This window comes from Cupressus sempervirens, chromosome 6, assembly GCF_028749045.1.
Source record: "Cupressus sempervirens isolate cs-2001-9-10 chromosome 6, ASM2874904v1, whole genome shotgun sequence".
Classification (NCBI taxonomy): Eukaryota; Viridiplantae; Streptophyta; class Pinopsida; order Cupressales; family Cupressaceae; genus Cupressus; species Cupressus sempervirens.
The window spans coordinates 240,157,045-240,172,572 of NC_143123.1; the positions used below are offsets into that span (position 1 = coordinate 240,157,045).

The following is a 15,528-nucleotide window of genomic DNA, read 5'->3' on the forward strand; positions in this document are numbered from 1 at the left end:
AGAACAGTAAAGATATTTTAAAAATAGAGAATGTCAGATCACCTACACACCTACACAAATATATAAAAGATTCTGGAGGTGAAAATAATGTTGTTTCCTGATTGTGAGTCAATATAACTATTAATGAAACCAATTTGAAAGTTATACCTACCATGAATAATGCTGAGCACATTTGATTCCCAATTGACGAAAAGTAACCAATGCATTTGAAAGAAGAATGCCATTCAGCTCAACAGAAGCTCTTTTTATCGCTGGAACCTGAATTTAAAAAATAGACTGACAATGAATTAAATTATAAGTTACAAGAAGAAACAGTCTGTAATTGCTTCCTTATTATCATAGTTTTACTACCTTTATCACAGAATGCAACAAGGACCGTAAAGTTTCCTGGGCTGATGTATAATTTGCATTTGGCTGTCCTGGAAGAAAGCTTCCTATAATCTGCAATTAAGTAAAAGCTCTTTCATTACCCTGGATAACACCGATTGAAGTGCTCGTTACAAATTGTTTGCAGTTATTTAAATTCATATAGCCATGTTGCCTTTATCTGGAAGTTGGAACATACATAACATACCTTAACTGGATGAATTTCAAAGCTTTCAAAATAAATCTCTCGACTAGAAGTTGTCTTGGCTAAAGAATTTCTGTAGAAAGGGACCAGCTTCATTAATGTATCTTCATCAATATTCAAATCAATGGCCTGTCCAAAATCAGCATTAAAAGTTCAAGTCAGGATGAAATTTGAATTAACAGTCTACCAAATAGGATTTGTCAGACTGCACAGACAGGCAGATATGTTTGTTTTCACTTTCTATATGCATAAGCACGCAAATACATTCTTACATAAGATAGTTCCATAGGGTATTTTTGTGTATAAAATTAGAAGAATGGATGAATAATTCATTTGGTATGGATTTTACAACCTACTTAAGTTAGTTCCGTGGAGCACTTTCATACATACCATCAGTAGAATGGACAAGTACTTCACTTGGTATGGATTTGAAGCACCATTATAGATAATAGCAGACATATGTAGTGCTGCTTCATCCCTGTCAGAGCTGTCTTGCTCATGCATACGTAGCATTGCTGCAAAGGGAGCCCCTTGCCACCTCTCATCCACTTCTAATGTCTGCATGCAAGAAGTTCATATAAACATATCTAGCAGTTGAAAGTAAATTGATCAAAGTAATTTATTTGAGAACTCTCAAGTGCTTTACCAATATCTCTCATATGCTACAATTTTATACATGTCAACTTGTACAGATCTTACTAGACTCTTAAATGTGTGCTGGAAGACATACCTTAACTTTAAACTGGCATAATGTATGTTTGCTTGCCATGATGAATTCAAGCATCAAGTTTCCAGTTCTTGCAACTATTATAGGCATATAGTAGCTGTGCTTGTTATGATCTGAATTATTGAGAACCTGTATGCAGAGAATTATTGAACTTAGATGCCCAGCCAACTAAACCAGCTTATTTTATACCTGCAACTTATGCGTGAACTTGTTAAAATTTGAAACAATTTTTCCAGTGCCTACTTCAAAATTTGAATGAAGCCTCTAATGGCAGATTTACACAAGAAAGGTAGAGCTAAGAAGTGTTTCACACGCTATGTGATAAAACCAACATCAAAAAGCAATTATTAAGAAGCTGACTGTTCAACCGTACATTACAGAGATAATCAGGGAGTGAAGTAGAATTATACATGCAGCAACTTACTTGGAATGAATTCAAAGTTATTTAAGCGAGCCTCATTAACTGCCCTACCATTTATATGGCTCTTCTTCACTAACTATATTTTTTCTTTCAAAACATGAGGTATTATTTAAGATTTCTTCAATGTTGACTTAGCTTCCTTCATGTATATCTCTTTACTACTCATGGCTGTAGTTTACATTCTACTCCACTTGCTTTTGAAAATTTCAATGTGCACTAATTTCCTTCCACGAAATCAAGCACCATAAGCGTTGGGAAATTATTTTCATATCTTGTTGATTAAAATGGACATAATCCTTTCGTTGGAGAAGAGATAAATTGCATTTAAAAGATAATTCAAAGGTCAGGTCTGATTCACCTCCAGAGCTTGATCAAAGTGGATATAGGAACATAATTTGATCCTAAGATCTCAAATCTCCCACATGCACTGGGTGGGATATTTGCAGCAAGAAGCAATAAGTAGATAGCTGCAAAATCATTCATCTAGCCACGATTCTCCCCATTTGCCATTATCTATTTGATCAATTGTATCAACGTACTAGCAGCAATATTCTTTTGTCCCCATTTAACATCAAACACCCTAAGAGATCTAATGCACATACCCGGTATTAGAAGAATTTTGAAAGTAATGCTCATACATAAGATTATAAAGACCTTGGTCTTGTCAAGAAAGTTTCTGTCTACTATCAAATAATTGAGCATGCTAAATTGACATTGCATTTCTTCTGTGGAAGCAATACCAAAAATTAGAAAACATTTTGGAAAAATAGTGGGGTTGATAAGTCTACAACTTCAGTTTCCAAAATTTTGCCCTGGTCTCAGTCCGGACATTCCAAAATTTTGCCTTTGTCTTGGTGGAAAGGAAATCCAGTGCAAAAGTTTCCAAGTCTTCCCAAATCCAAACATAATCAGCATTTCCCTTTAGTTCACTAACTCTCTGAAATCACAAGTTCTTTTTGTCAGCAATCTCCCGAATTCATGAAGTCTTTCAAAACCCAACAAGCTTCTCTATTGGGTATTTTGTTAGTTCTAAGCTTTATTGTTTTCCCAATGAGTGGTTTTTTTCTTTCTCAGTCACTCAGTTTCAAATTTTAAAACTTACAAAATCACTGAAAACGTTTGTTGTCCAAGATTTTCAAAGTTTGTGAACCGTAAAAAATGCCATAAAATGATTTCAATTGGTTCAATGACCCCATGGAACACGTTCATGTTCTCATTCTTGGTCAGTTCACAGGCTTTCAAACTTGCTGAAAAGCAAATAAATTTGACTTTTTTGTGAAAAGCTTTGCCCAAAAAGTCTCAAAGAAGTGTCAACTAGTTCTTGAGTATTCAAACCTGCCAAAATGCTGACAAGGTTTTTGAGTTTCAAAAAATTCAAAAAAATGGCGAAATGGTCGAAGTGTCAGCATACAGTTTCAAAACTTTCCAGCTCACTAGAACATTAGGCATAGCTCCAGATTGTTGAATCAAAGTATTAAAAGGGGGTTCATGAGCTCCTTTCTCATTGTCACACATTAAAATGACAGAGACCTGTTATGCAACAGTTTGTTGCTGACTTTCTTTACAAGTGCCTCCACAGTCCTACTCTGAGTCATCGTCTATTTGAAGCTTTCTATGTGCTAAATTGGTGGTCCAAAGGGCTTTGTTACTATCTGCTATTGAGTTGTTGACTTTATCACAGTTCCATTCCTACATTTAATAAACTTGATTTACCACATCTATTGTCCATTACCCAAGAAAATCAACTACTTTTAAAAACTTCCTCAAAACCCAAGCCTGCTATGTTTAGTTGGTTTAACATCCCACAAAATGAAGTCCAAATATCTAGGATATGAGCACACTTTTATTGCATAACGTACAAACCTCATGTTGCAGGTTGCACTTGAACCAAAGATGTTACTGCACCCCTCACTACAATGGCTATACTATGTGTATTACTAGAGAGCAATCCAAGCAGATTGCAGTCAATTCCTTCCCTTGTAGCAAGCCATGTCCAGCATGGAATTTAAAGGAAGACATGGATGTGGAACAGTCAAAGTGATTTCAAATTTGGAGCAAGACTTTGGGACTTTTGGATTATTATCTTTAATGTCAATGTGCCAGTCAGCGGCATAATGAAAGAGGTTAATGTGTAACAAATTTATGGCACTTATATTAAGATTTTTATCAAAGGATGACTTAATAAATGCTTACATTTTCTGATTCATGTCCTGCGCCTAAGTAGAAAAATATTAAAGAAAATATGCAATAATAGTATTATAGTTTGGATGACTCTCTCAAAGGAAGCACTCCTCATTAAGGGGAAATTAAATGTTTTCAAATTAGTTTTTTGTTGGGTCCCAAAGAAAGATGACCCCCTTGAAGTAACTGCCCACTTTGGGCAAGCAAAACAAAACTAATAAATAGTTAATGCTTGCAATTGTTAGCCGACTGGATGGTTCCGGTGGTATTTTGTATTCTATAGCCGACGGCCCGGCGGTGTTTCTGTATTCTGTAGCCGACGTCGTCAGTAAATAGTTTGTAGCGGATAGAATAATTGTGGCTGACGGACTCCTTCGGGAAGGTTCGGCAGTAGTATTTATATCCTGTCTGGGATCATTGTAAAGGATGATGGATCTACTATTGCGAATAATAATATAAGTTCTGCTGTTCATGTTCTATTGCCTGTATGCGTTCATTTTCTTCACCTGTACAGTAAACAGCAATTTGGGCCGATGAAATTAGAGGAGTACATCTCTTGGGTAAAGGTATGTCTTGGCGAGGTATAAATAGAAGATTTTAAGGGTCATTTGAACAAGAAATTATTGAATATATTTCCCATTCTAAGAGCAGATCTAGAGAAGATTAAAAGAAGACTTTCACAATAAGTTATTGCAGATTAATGAGCAACATATATGGAAATGTTGGAAAGGGGGATGCAAGCAGGTTTTACAAAGTACATTTCAACAAAAATGTGAAGATATTTGGAGCAGATTTAATAAGTTATTGAGCATACACGAAGGCAGATTTTATTCAATACAAGGATCATATAAATCGTCATTTTGTTGGAGGTTGGCACCTAACATTCAAAAAGGTTGATGCCTTAAAGAGATTGCTGTCTTGCTGAGTTAGCGTTCAATGGAGTGAATGGGTGTCTCATATAGATTGGTGCCTATGAAGATTGTATGAAGCTTCCAATATAAGCATCTTGTAGTTTTCTCATATAATGGTTTCTTGTAATGCCCGCATTTTTCAGTTCTCTTGTAGTGCAGTTGGTGTTGGCTTTTTGGGTTGTTAGTGGGATCAGAGGGGTATTTTTTATGTTGTCTGTGTATTCAGATAGATTATTGGGGAAGAATGACACTTTTTGGAGTGGTTTTGAACAACTTGTTTGATACATACTATTTTTAGTAAGTTGCTATTTTTAATTTTTTAGCACATTCTATTTATATATAAGTTTCAATGCATCTCAGATTGGGCCAATTTGGCATTTGGACACACTATTTTTGGAAGTTGCTATTTTTAGTATTTGGGTGTAATATCCCTAACAGATATTCTCTCTTAATAACCTTTAATTTATTTTCAGAATGCAGACAGATTGCTTTATGCAACAAGAGCTCTGAAAGAGCTTGAGTCCCTGCCTTATTAAAAAGAGTTAAAAAGGAAGATGGGACAAGTAACATTTTAAATTCACAGTATTTATTCAAAGTTACACGAAAAGAAGAGTTGAAAGGAAGATTGGACAAGTAACATTTTAAATTCACAGGATATATTCAAAAGTTAGACGATAGAAAACCTTAATTTGTGTTTGTTTGTATATGTCTTTATTTATGAGATGCAAAGTAGATATTCTTAGTAAGGTCTATGTGAATAAGTTTGTTGGGATGATCTTGCCTCCAATAGAGAGCATGAATATGAAGAGGTGGAGGTGGAATTGTAAGATGCTGGAGGATGATGAGTTGGGAGGACATAATTTGGTGGTGGTGTGAGTGTTCTCACTCCCTTTATTTTGGTGTGTTTGTGATGCTTTTGCTTTGAGGGTGGTTATTTGGTATGTTCATGGTGCCAGTGCTAATTTGTGTGATTGTGTGTTATTCTTAGACTAGCAATGTCATATGTCTTGTGTAATTCATCTAATAATATGGGACATCTTTAACCAATTGTACTTGTCAAAAGCATAATTGAAAATCTTGTCACATAGAGTTTGGCTGACTTTTCAGTAAATTTTGTATATAGTTTTCTCGTTGGTTTTGCAGTGATGACGGTGGAAATACACCATGCTTGTTCACTTCACGAAGGACACACAAAGACAAAACTGCAAACCTCAAGTAAATTGATCTATAGACACATATATTTAACCTCACCTCTTAGAATGTTTTGTTCTTACTATTCTTGTTGAGTGGATTGACAAATTATTGGAAGGTTCCTAAATTAGACAAGACATTGATTTTATTCATAGTTAGGTGATCGAATGTTGACAGGCTCCAATTCTTGTTCTTGTGACAACTTTGAGGAAAGGATTTATTTTATTCTCCTTCATTACCAGTGAGGCCTAACTAACTCTAACTCATCTCAATTTACAGAGAAAGGAAGATTAGCAACAAAACCTAACTCAAATTCACCCTAGTTTATGGAATAGGATACCGTGCAACTTATATGCACCTAAACTAGTGTTAAATAGTCTTAAGTCATTTATATACAAGTGAAATACACTCAAAAAGAGGTGCATATAAGTTGCACCATAGGTCACCGTCTATGGTGCAACTTATATGCACCTCTTTTGAGTGTATTTCACTTGTATATAAATGTAGCTACTATGAGATCCAAGCATTAAAAAAGAGTGGAAGTACAAAATCTGACTATCTTTCAGTAATTAATTGAGCCTTAGGTCACCAGTACATCTAATCCAGCTTTGAAAAGTTGTAACTTCACAAAGAAAAATACAAGATACGGTCTTCTGTGTAGGTGTAATGTTTGGTGGTAGGAAGTAAATTTGACTTCTTCTAGTAGGTAATTGAATGAGAATTTTCAACTGATATATTGCTCCAATTTTTCTAGGTTAAATTGATTAAGATAGTTCATTGATCTAGTTTTCTAGGTTGTAATTAAACAGAGAAAAGAACTATAAGGTAAATGGTTGGTTGGTATAGTTGTAGAGTTAAATGGTAAACTGTAAAATTTGATAATAATTGAAATATATCATATCATATTTATTTATTGACAATGATATTGAAATAATAATGGGCAAGATCTTAACATTTAAAATAATTGAAATATATCATACTATATTTATTGGTAATAACAATGAGATGATAATATTTATAGATCGAAAGTTTTATATGCTTCAAAAAAAAGATTGTTTGTATTATTATAATATATTATTTTTACAAATAAAGAAAAAATCTTTTACAATATATAAATATTTTTCTTAAAAAATAATATTATTTAATTTTTTATTAAAACTTTTTGATAAACTAAATTTAAATTAATTACTTAAAAATTATTATAATATTGAAAAAATAAAGAAAAAATCAATAATTAATGTTTTACATAATTTCAATAATTATTTATATCCAAGACCTCCCAAGCGAGAGGCTCACATGTTAGGCTTTACCTTATTTTATCTTTTTATTTTATTTGATTATTTAAAATTGATTCTTTTATTTAAATATTCTTATTGAAATAATTGCAATATACTAATGTGAAGAACATGAATAAATATTTTTTCTTTTCTTTTCTTGATATGATAGCATTTGGGCTGAATTGTTCTTTTCTTCTAGACTCAATTCTGCAATTTTTTCATAATTTGGATTCAAATATATAGGATGAAGGATGTAATCTTAAAAATAATAAAGTGATTTCAAATTTCATCAAAACAAAATTAACGTGTACCCTCTCTCCACCAAATAACCTGTACCCTCTCTCCACCAAATAACTTGTACCCTCTCTCCACCAAATATTATATAGCTTTTAGAAGTTTGCCCCAATATTCTTTAAATGCCCCATTAATATTGACATAACAATTGAAAAATAAAGCCCTAACACCCCCAAATAAGCACACACTAAAACAACAAAACCAAAAACCTCAGCGCAACTATTATAATATTTTTTTACTTTTACTAGGGCATATGCTTGAAATCCATTTTAGGCGCACTATTAATGTTGTCATAGTCAACTAAGAAAGCATCCGAATTTGTGGGTTCTCCCACACAGATTCCTCCACCCTATGGGCAAAATGACAGCGAGAAAAATTAAAATCAGATCCACCATCAGTAAAAGGAACAGTGTGCAAATGTCCATAGGTGTAATCAAACTAATCCATTGCTCAGTAAAACCAAACCAAGGTAACATTCACAAGAGAACAAAACAAAGCCCATCACTGATAAAACCATACTATGAAACAAGCAGCCAAAATTCCCAATTTTTAAATATCCAACACACAAAAAAGGCAAAAGTTTCAGCAAAGGAAAGCACAAGAAGAAATCTAGCCAAATCTATGTGTCTGATTACAAAAAAATGCATGCAGGGAGGAGCATTGTACCCATCATCCAAGCTACGCTCTTCATTTTTCTACATGGTGGTGCAGGAGAGAAGCAAGTTCGAGCTAAGGTCCTACTAGGCCTCAGTGAGCACTTTTGTAAACAAATCAAAAAGGTCAAAATTTCTGATGAGGAATTACCTCATCCTCATTATATCCAAATGGTGCTGGAAATTACTTGGAGAAATCATGTTTATAAGTCTTTAGGTTCCTCATACTTTCAACAAGTTGTACTGGAAAGCCCCGCTGATAGCAATTTTTCTTCAAATTTGATTAGTGTTGTAATGTCCTGGGTTTTGGAGGAGTTAATTATTTATAAAGTTATCAATAAAAAAAATATATTACAAGATAACTTTATATTTAATTAACTTAATAAAATGATATATTTTATAAAGTCATTAAATAAAACACAATCTTCTAGAGATTGCTGGAAGAAGCAGAGAAAAAATTAAAAAGGAGGCCGACCTATCGAGAAAAAAAGAATAAATAGGCATTGAGGGCTCATTGCCTATCATCGAGATTTATTATTGATATTTGCTGATATGCGTTGTGGAGCCTAGGGTTTCTGCAAGTAGTCACAATTGGCCATTGAGAATGAAAACTCTCAATTGGTATGTAATTTTGAGGGTGTGAAAGATCACCTGAATTATTACAGCTGTGGGAAGGATATTTCAGTCCTTTCACTTGTGCTTAATTGCTGGTTTGGAGTTTCAACTGGAGTTGCACTTTCATCATATCATCTTCAGCATTCAGCCTCCAGCACTTGATCAATCCAGGTTCTTCATTTTAGTCTATAGTTGTAACAAGTTCTTAGTTGGATTCAAATAGTTAGGGTTTGTCTGTAATGTGCCATGTTGTAATGGTTCAGTGCTGAAAATTGCATATCATATGTAAAAACATTTTGGTGATCATTGAATGAATACATGGGCACTATTTTACATCAGTTATTTAAGCAGAACAATTTCTTAATTCAGCAATATACTTTCAGCAGTGTATTATATTTAGGGTTTGTTTAGTGGCCTGTTGGTAAGGGTCACTACAAGTGCAGCCCTTGGTTGTTCTCTTCTGACCTCTAATTTGGTGGATAGGAAGGAGCCCAAAAAAAACTGGAAAATGACCACATTAATGTGGACAAAGAATCCCCAAGCAAAATTAAAAGAAAACTCATGTTGTGATATAGAGTTCTTTAGATTGGCATTTATACTTAAAATAATGAGAGGACATTCAATTCTCATCCAGCCCTTCTAAGTACTTTGTTAAGTTTAGTAGCCCCTGGTTCTTTGTTTCAGTCAAAAACAGTATCCAGTCCTTGCTATCCCCTTCAATTTTGGTGGTTTCAATCTCTTTTTTGAAAGACAAGTTTTTATTGTCTTTTTGGTTGATTTGTATATGGGTCCAGGCCATATTCCATTTCCTTGTTAATCTTGCAATGGAATCTTCAGAAAAATTTCTTGCCACTGTTTAGTTGATGAGTTGGATATGCTTTTCTTCTCTAATCTCTATGAGTGGTATAATGTCTAGATTGGTTTTTTCTTTCACATTGACAATTCAATCGGCCAAAATAAATAATTTATTATATTGATTTGATCGATAATTTATACTCTTAAAAATTTGACCCAATACTCGTTACTTTGTAAATGTCAATCAACTTATCGAAGTTGTTGAATATGGATAAGGCGCCAGCCATTTAAAGACAGGTACATTGAAGGATTCATTGCCATGATTATTGAGATGCATGATGAACAATGTTCGTTATTTTAAATAATAGTTAAAATTACATCACAGAATCCACTAAGAAGGACAAATCAGAAAAAATTAGGGCTCGTAAAAATATTTCCAGAAGGCTCAGGCTATGGACTGTTAGCATTTCTTTCTTTTGGGGCTAGGAATAAGGATATGAAAAAGAGAGATACTAGCAGAGAAGCATAAGGATAGATAATGTTGATTAGCAATTTAAAGTAGGGCTCTATTTATAGATCATCTGATACTATCAGATTATTTAGTTAAAAAGCTATCATATACACAGAGAGCTATTATGGGTATATTCATCAGGAGAACATTGTTAACCTAATCGAACATACCAAACTAAGTTGAAAAGAACCCAGAATATAAGAAGCATAAGAATAGGTACAGCCGGAGACATTCATTCTAAAATGCTCACGACCCTAAAGAGAAATATTTACCCTGAACAGGTAAAAATATACATGGAAATAGAAAAATTCAAATTTTATATGGTGCTCCTCCCTCTTGCACTCTACACTAACTGTCAGAACATTCTCATCCTTCACCTGTAGCTGCAGAGAAACCACTTTATTAGTCTAAGATGCAAAGGATTTTCAGCCTTTTTTAGGTACAAAAAAACACAATCTATAGCATTGGTAGGGAAGGGGATCAAAACTTACCAAAAGTATCACAGAGAAAGAAAAATAATTGTGGTTCACACCAAAGCCTAGATAAAACCCAATATTTTATGGCATGCATCTCCATGCTAGCCCAATAATCAAAGTGGATACCAATATATCTTTTAACTTGCTGTAAGCACCAGGCAAAAGATTTTATTGCTATAAAATAAGTAAATCATGGCTAGGTTTAAACTATTTGGCTTGGATCAATAAAGCTTCCAGAACCTTAACCAGATTAGAACAAATCTTGACATTACATTGAATCGGACATTTTTAGGATTTCTATAGAGACACAGTAAACTAAAGTAGTAGCAATATAAGTCTTAAAGATTTCTGACCTGAGGTCTATAGAGTAGTTTGTAATTTGCAAGTAGTTCCAAACACCAAAGAGCTGAAGCTGCTCTTGGTGATGGCTCGCACCTATAGCTAACTTAAACACGCTGTTTAAAGAGATCAATTCTTTCTTGTAAGGTTCTTGGATTTGCAAGGACAAGTTTGCAATGAACAAGTTAATCAGAGCGAGCACATTGAACTGAAATTAAGGTTGTGTAAAATTAGGGAAAATAGTTAAAGTAAAAAACCAGTCAGAGAGTGATTGTAGAGAAACTGCTTTTATTTTTTGTAAAAATTAATCTACGTGCTTTTATCAAATGTAATTTATGCAAAAAACTTTGACTTGTGTATTAAAAACTAATTCTTGATCATCACAACACAATATTCCTTCGTTTTTCTGAATATCATATTCCTTTTAGAGAAAGCACCTGTGATTGAAGCACAATGGAGGCAGACACTGAAAAATATGGCTCTCCAAATACCAAATCTTTCCATTCCCATCTTTTCTGAGAGTATATAATTTTATTTTCTGCTACTCCATTAAGGGGAAGCGGTTGCATGCAAAAATGAAAGAAGACCTCTCTTTCAATTCAACATTATGAAAGAAGGAACATTTTAATAAACACAGAAATGCAAACCAATGCTTTGGAGGGGAATTCGCATGCAAATGACAGGTGTAGTAGCATGCATGATGCATCATGCAACTTTGCAGTGGACTCCTCCCCAATTGCCACCACTTTCTACCACTATTGCCACTCGTCGAGCTGAGTTTTATGAAGAATTTCTGAAGGAAGAAATTAAAAAGAGCACCAAGAAAAAGCACATGAACCAATAGAAAAATAGGAATTTTGTAAGTGTGAATTCATTTTAATAAACAAATATTTGACAACCATAGTATACAACCAATGTTGGACAATTTTTCACAGAAATCAAAGTTTGAACTATTGCAAAATGTTAACCTGAAAACTATAGTCCCCGGCAGGGACTAATAAATTCCAGATTTGACCAGCAAATATACAAAAAGCTCATATAGAAAACCTCAGAAATTTCTGTTGTATTATAATATTCAGTAATATAATAACATGACCAACAAAGCTAATTGTTAACATATTAGAGTCCATTTGAATCAGTACACAACCAATAATCATGGTATAGCAAGGATCATTCACGTAAAGGAAAAACTAAGAAGTTTGATAAAAGGAAGAACTCTGACTAATATGATGACAATGTCAAAGAGATTTCTTAGTTACCAAGAATTAATTTCTACTTTGGTAAGAAATACCATGGTCATCAAAGACATCAAACATCACATACAAATGATTGAATCCAATGAGCGGGGGTTCACTAACGTAAGAGGCTACATTAAGGATGACACTGATGGAATGAAGACACTGGTATGAGCAAGGAGTCAAAACCAATAACATTATTTCTGAGGAAGATATTGACTATATATGTAGATTAGGGAATGGTATAGTCAAGCATATCGCAAATTATCAAATCTGCCAAGTCAATGATAGAGAGCAGCAGATAAATTATGAGATATCATAATTAATAGGGAATTGATATCTATTTAGTATTATGAGAATAGTGATTACACATGGTAGAACAGGTAAACACCATATTAGTAATATCTATTATGAGAATAGTGAAAAGATGGCAGAAATGGTAAACACCATATTAGTAATTAAAGAGGAACCGTCAATTGATTAATTGCTCAAGGATGCAATTAGTCTAATACAAAGAGAGATGATATGGAGGTGTCTTTTGGAAATGCAAGCCATCATATCCACACTCACGATATCAGAAGACATTTTGATCCTTCTCATTCAGGATCATTGAGCAGGAGGTTTTATCAGAATCAGCAAATAGGAACTGATACTTATCATCAGCAAACAGAAGTTTTGGAGATCAGATCAAGCAAGCAGCAGAAAAGAAAAAGATTGTCTCTATACAAAATATAAATTCTGCGATACTCAGAATAATCAGAGCCATCTATTGACATTCACATTAAAGTTTGATAGTTAAATTCCTTGCACAGATTAAGCCAGGAATAATATATTCCAAAGGTCAATATACATTTGTGAAAATGTAAATGATGCATGTATATAATAATAGGATGGATATACTGAATGAATAGTGTATCCATAAGGCCTAGGAAGAGATGAGGCATAATGAGGTGGTGAACATAATGGCTTGTAAGGGTTGCACTGGGATGACCACAAGGGTGGCTAGGACCCCAAGAGGTCCTTACCTTAAGGAGGCAAGTAACCTGGCCATGGCCGCTTCACAAGCATTAGTAAGGAGATAAGAATGGGAGAGGTAGTCATAAGCCACCAAGTTGATATAGAAAGTTGCATAGAGTAACTTCTCTTGGATTTGGTGTAGAGTGGCTCAAGACAAGGCCCCCCTTCCTCTTACCCTTATTATCTAGTCACGGGAAGTCGAGATAGAGAGCTCTACAGAGTAACTTCTCTTGGACCTATTTGTAGAATTGGCTCAAGGCAAGGCCTCCCTTCCTCTTACCCTTATTATATGAAAGAATCTGGATAAACTTGTATTCCGTTTCATGTATTTATACATGTTTTGTATAAAGATATGCTAGCTCACATGCAGGTTCATCCATCAAGGGTCATTATAAAGCAAGATAATACTTGGCAAAAGGGAAGAGGACATTACAAATTGAAATATTCAACGACTCAATCTACAAATGAGCTATAGTAAATCCTTTTATGCTATGAGCTCAAGCTCTTGTGTGATAGGCTTCAGCTTAACTTCTCCTATTGCTCCAATAAAAGACAAAATATTGGGGTAAAGCGCCCTAAAAAAGATTGTGTAAAATAGTATGCATCATGTAGAATCCGGAAAGTAAGACGAGTGTTAAGATTTCATTCTATTTGACGACTAATTATTCAGCAAAAGCTGGCTATCAGACTGAGAAAATAGTGCTTGACTAACAATATATGTGTGACTGTAATGTCCCATTTCTAGGATGACAAACATTTGTTCATGGATTGGCCTACTACTAGAGTTCCCATAGTCCAATAAAGTGTGTAGGGGCCTCATATAGGGCATATAGACCCAGACATGAGCTTTTCAGACTGGTTTGGGCAGTCAACAATAGGTTTCTGAAATCTGGGAGGAATCCCTAATTTAGGGGACTGATTGAGAGTTGTCTAGGGGGCTTCCACAGACCGCTAGGGACATTTTGGAGACATTGGACGCATCTCCTAATTTTTAGGAAGAACTCCCACTTCACTAACACACTCTGAAGATGCACACAATAGGGGAGATTCATTAGTACTCAATGTCAGAGTGACAAACTCAATCTCCTACTTTCTAGGAGGTAGTTCCTTGATTGTAAGAGGAGATTCCTACCTTTTAGGAGGTTGTAACATTTTCTAGAGTTGAGGTTCTATGAGATCACCCCTTGGTCTCAATTTCAGGAGATTTGGGTGTGTTCCCTAGTTTTTAGGAGTATCCCTAGATTTGAGGGTGAGACTGCCAGTTGGCCTAAGTTGTATGGCATCAGTCACAAGCACGTGACAAACTCAGTTTCATATTTTGGAGGTGTTTGGGTTGTTTTTTGGCTACATGGGAAATATTTTAATATATTTAAATATTGTCCTAAGTTAGTATTTTAATAATTTAAATAAGGCCAAGTGTTTAGCCATTTTGGAACAATAAGGAGTTTTCTGGCTACATTTGGATCGATTTGTCTATGTGTGATAGCTCGTTGGAAAGAATGCAGTCCCTACTATTTGATTATCACTTGCCGAGACTTATTTGATGCTTGGAGCTATTTGTCATTAATAAAGTAATGATTTCTCTCTATTTGGTTGCCTTTATTGGGGAAATAATGTTATATTATAAAGTTCAAATGAAATCCACTTTAGGGTTCTTTTAGGGTTCGGTTTGCCTTGGAAAGGGGATATAAGGAGATGGTAACCTAAAGGTGACTACTTTTTATCATTTTGTCAACCTATTTTGGACGTCATTGCTCTGGAAGAGCATTCCTCACCTAGGACGCAAACCCTAGTGCTAAGGGCATACTTGTTGGGATGTAGCCCTCAACAAGATCAGATTCAAAGGTTCTTATGCATACAGTTTGATCAAGGCAAGGAATCAATTTCTGATATTGTAGTCACACTTTGCAGGTAGTGGATTTTTAGGGAAGGTGGACACTTTGGTTCAGCTTGGCATTTCTTTATAGCAGCTCACATGAGCAATTTTGGAGTGTTTATTTGCGACAGACTAGAGTTGTTTTATTGTAGCAGCTTGGGCTTTATCATTTGAACTTGTTTGGCTGTAGCTGGTTCCCATTTTCAGCTGGTGTCAACCTTGTTTGAAGCACATTTGTATTGGTACTATTCCAAAATAAATCAGACTCTACTAGTACGGTTTTAGAATCATTTCCAAATTAGTATGTATTGTTGTATATGATTTCTGTCACTTCTATTTTATTAGTTACTACTATTTATTCATTGTAATACCTATATTTTTGAAAAATACAAAAAGAAACAACATTCTTCTGCAGCTTCTGTCGAGCTCTATAAGATC

The 15,528-nt window shown here is 34.5% G+C and overlaps 1 protein-coding gene across 4 annotated transcripts in view; it reads right to left on the minus strand.

The window, feature by feature from the left end:
- The window catches only part of LOC149552143 (vacuolar protein sorting-associated protein, putative (DUF1162)), a 336,370-nt gene that overhangs the window by 46,560 nt on the left and 274,282 nt on the right, over window positions 1-15,528 (minus strand). For 3 of the 4 annotated variants that reach the window (XR_016352866.1, XM_089787620.1, XM_089787622.1), the window contains exons 25-29: window positions 1,302-1,427; window positions 962-1,129; window positions 575-700; window positions 352-441; window positions 152-258 (exon numbers count right to left, since the gene is read on the minus strand). Coding sequence is in view for 2 of the 4 variants with exons in the window: in XM_089787620.1 (XP_089643746.1) it covers window positions 152-258; window positions 352-441; window positions 575-700; window positions 962-1,129; window positions 1,302-1,427 (617 nt within the window). In the remaining 2 variants the exon portion in view is untranslated. Of the gene's footprint in view, window positions 1-151; window positions 259-351; window positions 472-574; window positions 701-961; window positions 1,130-1,301; window positions 1,428-15,528 lie in introns of all 4 variants that reach the window. The other variant, XR_016352867.1, reaches the window with a different exon arrangement.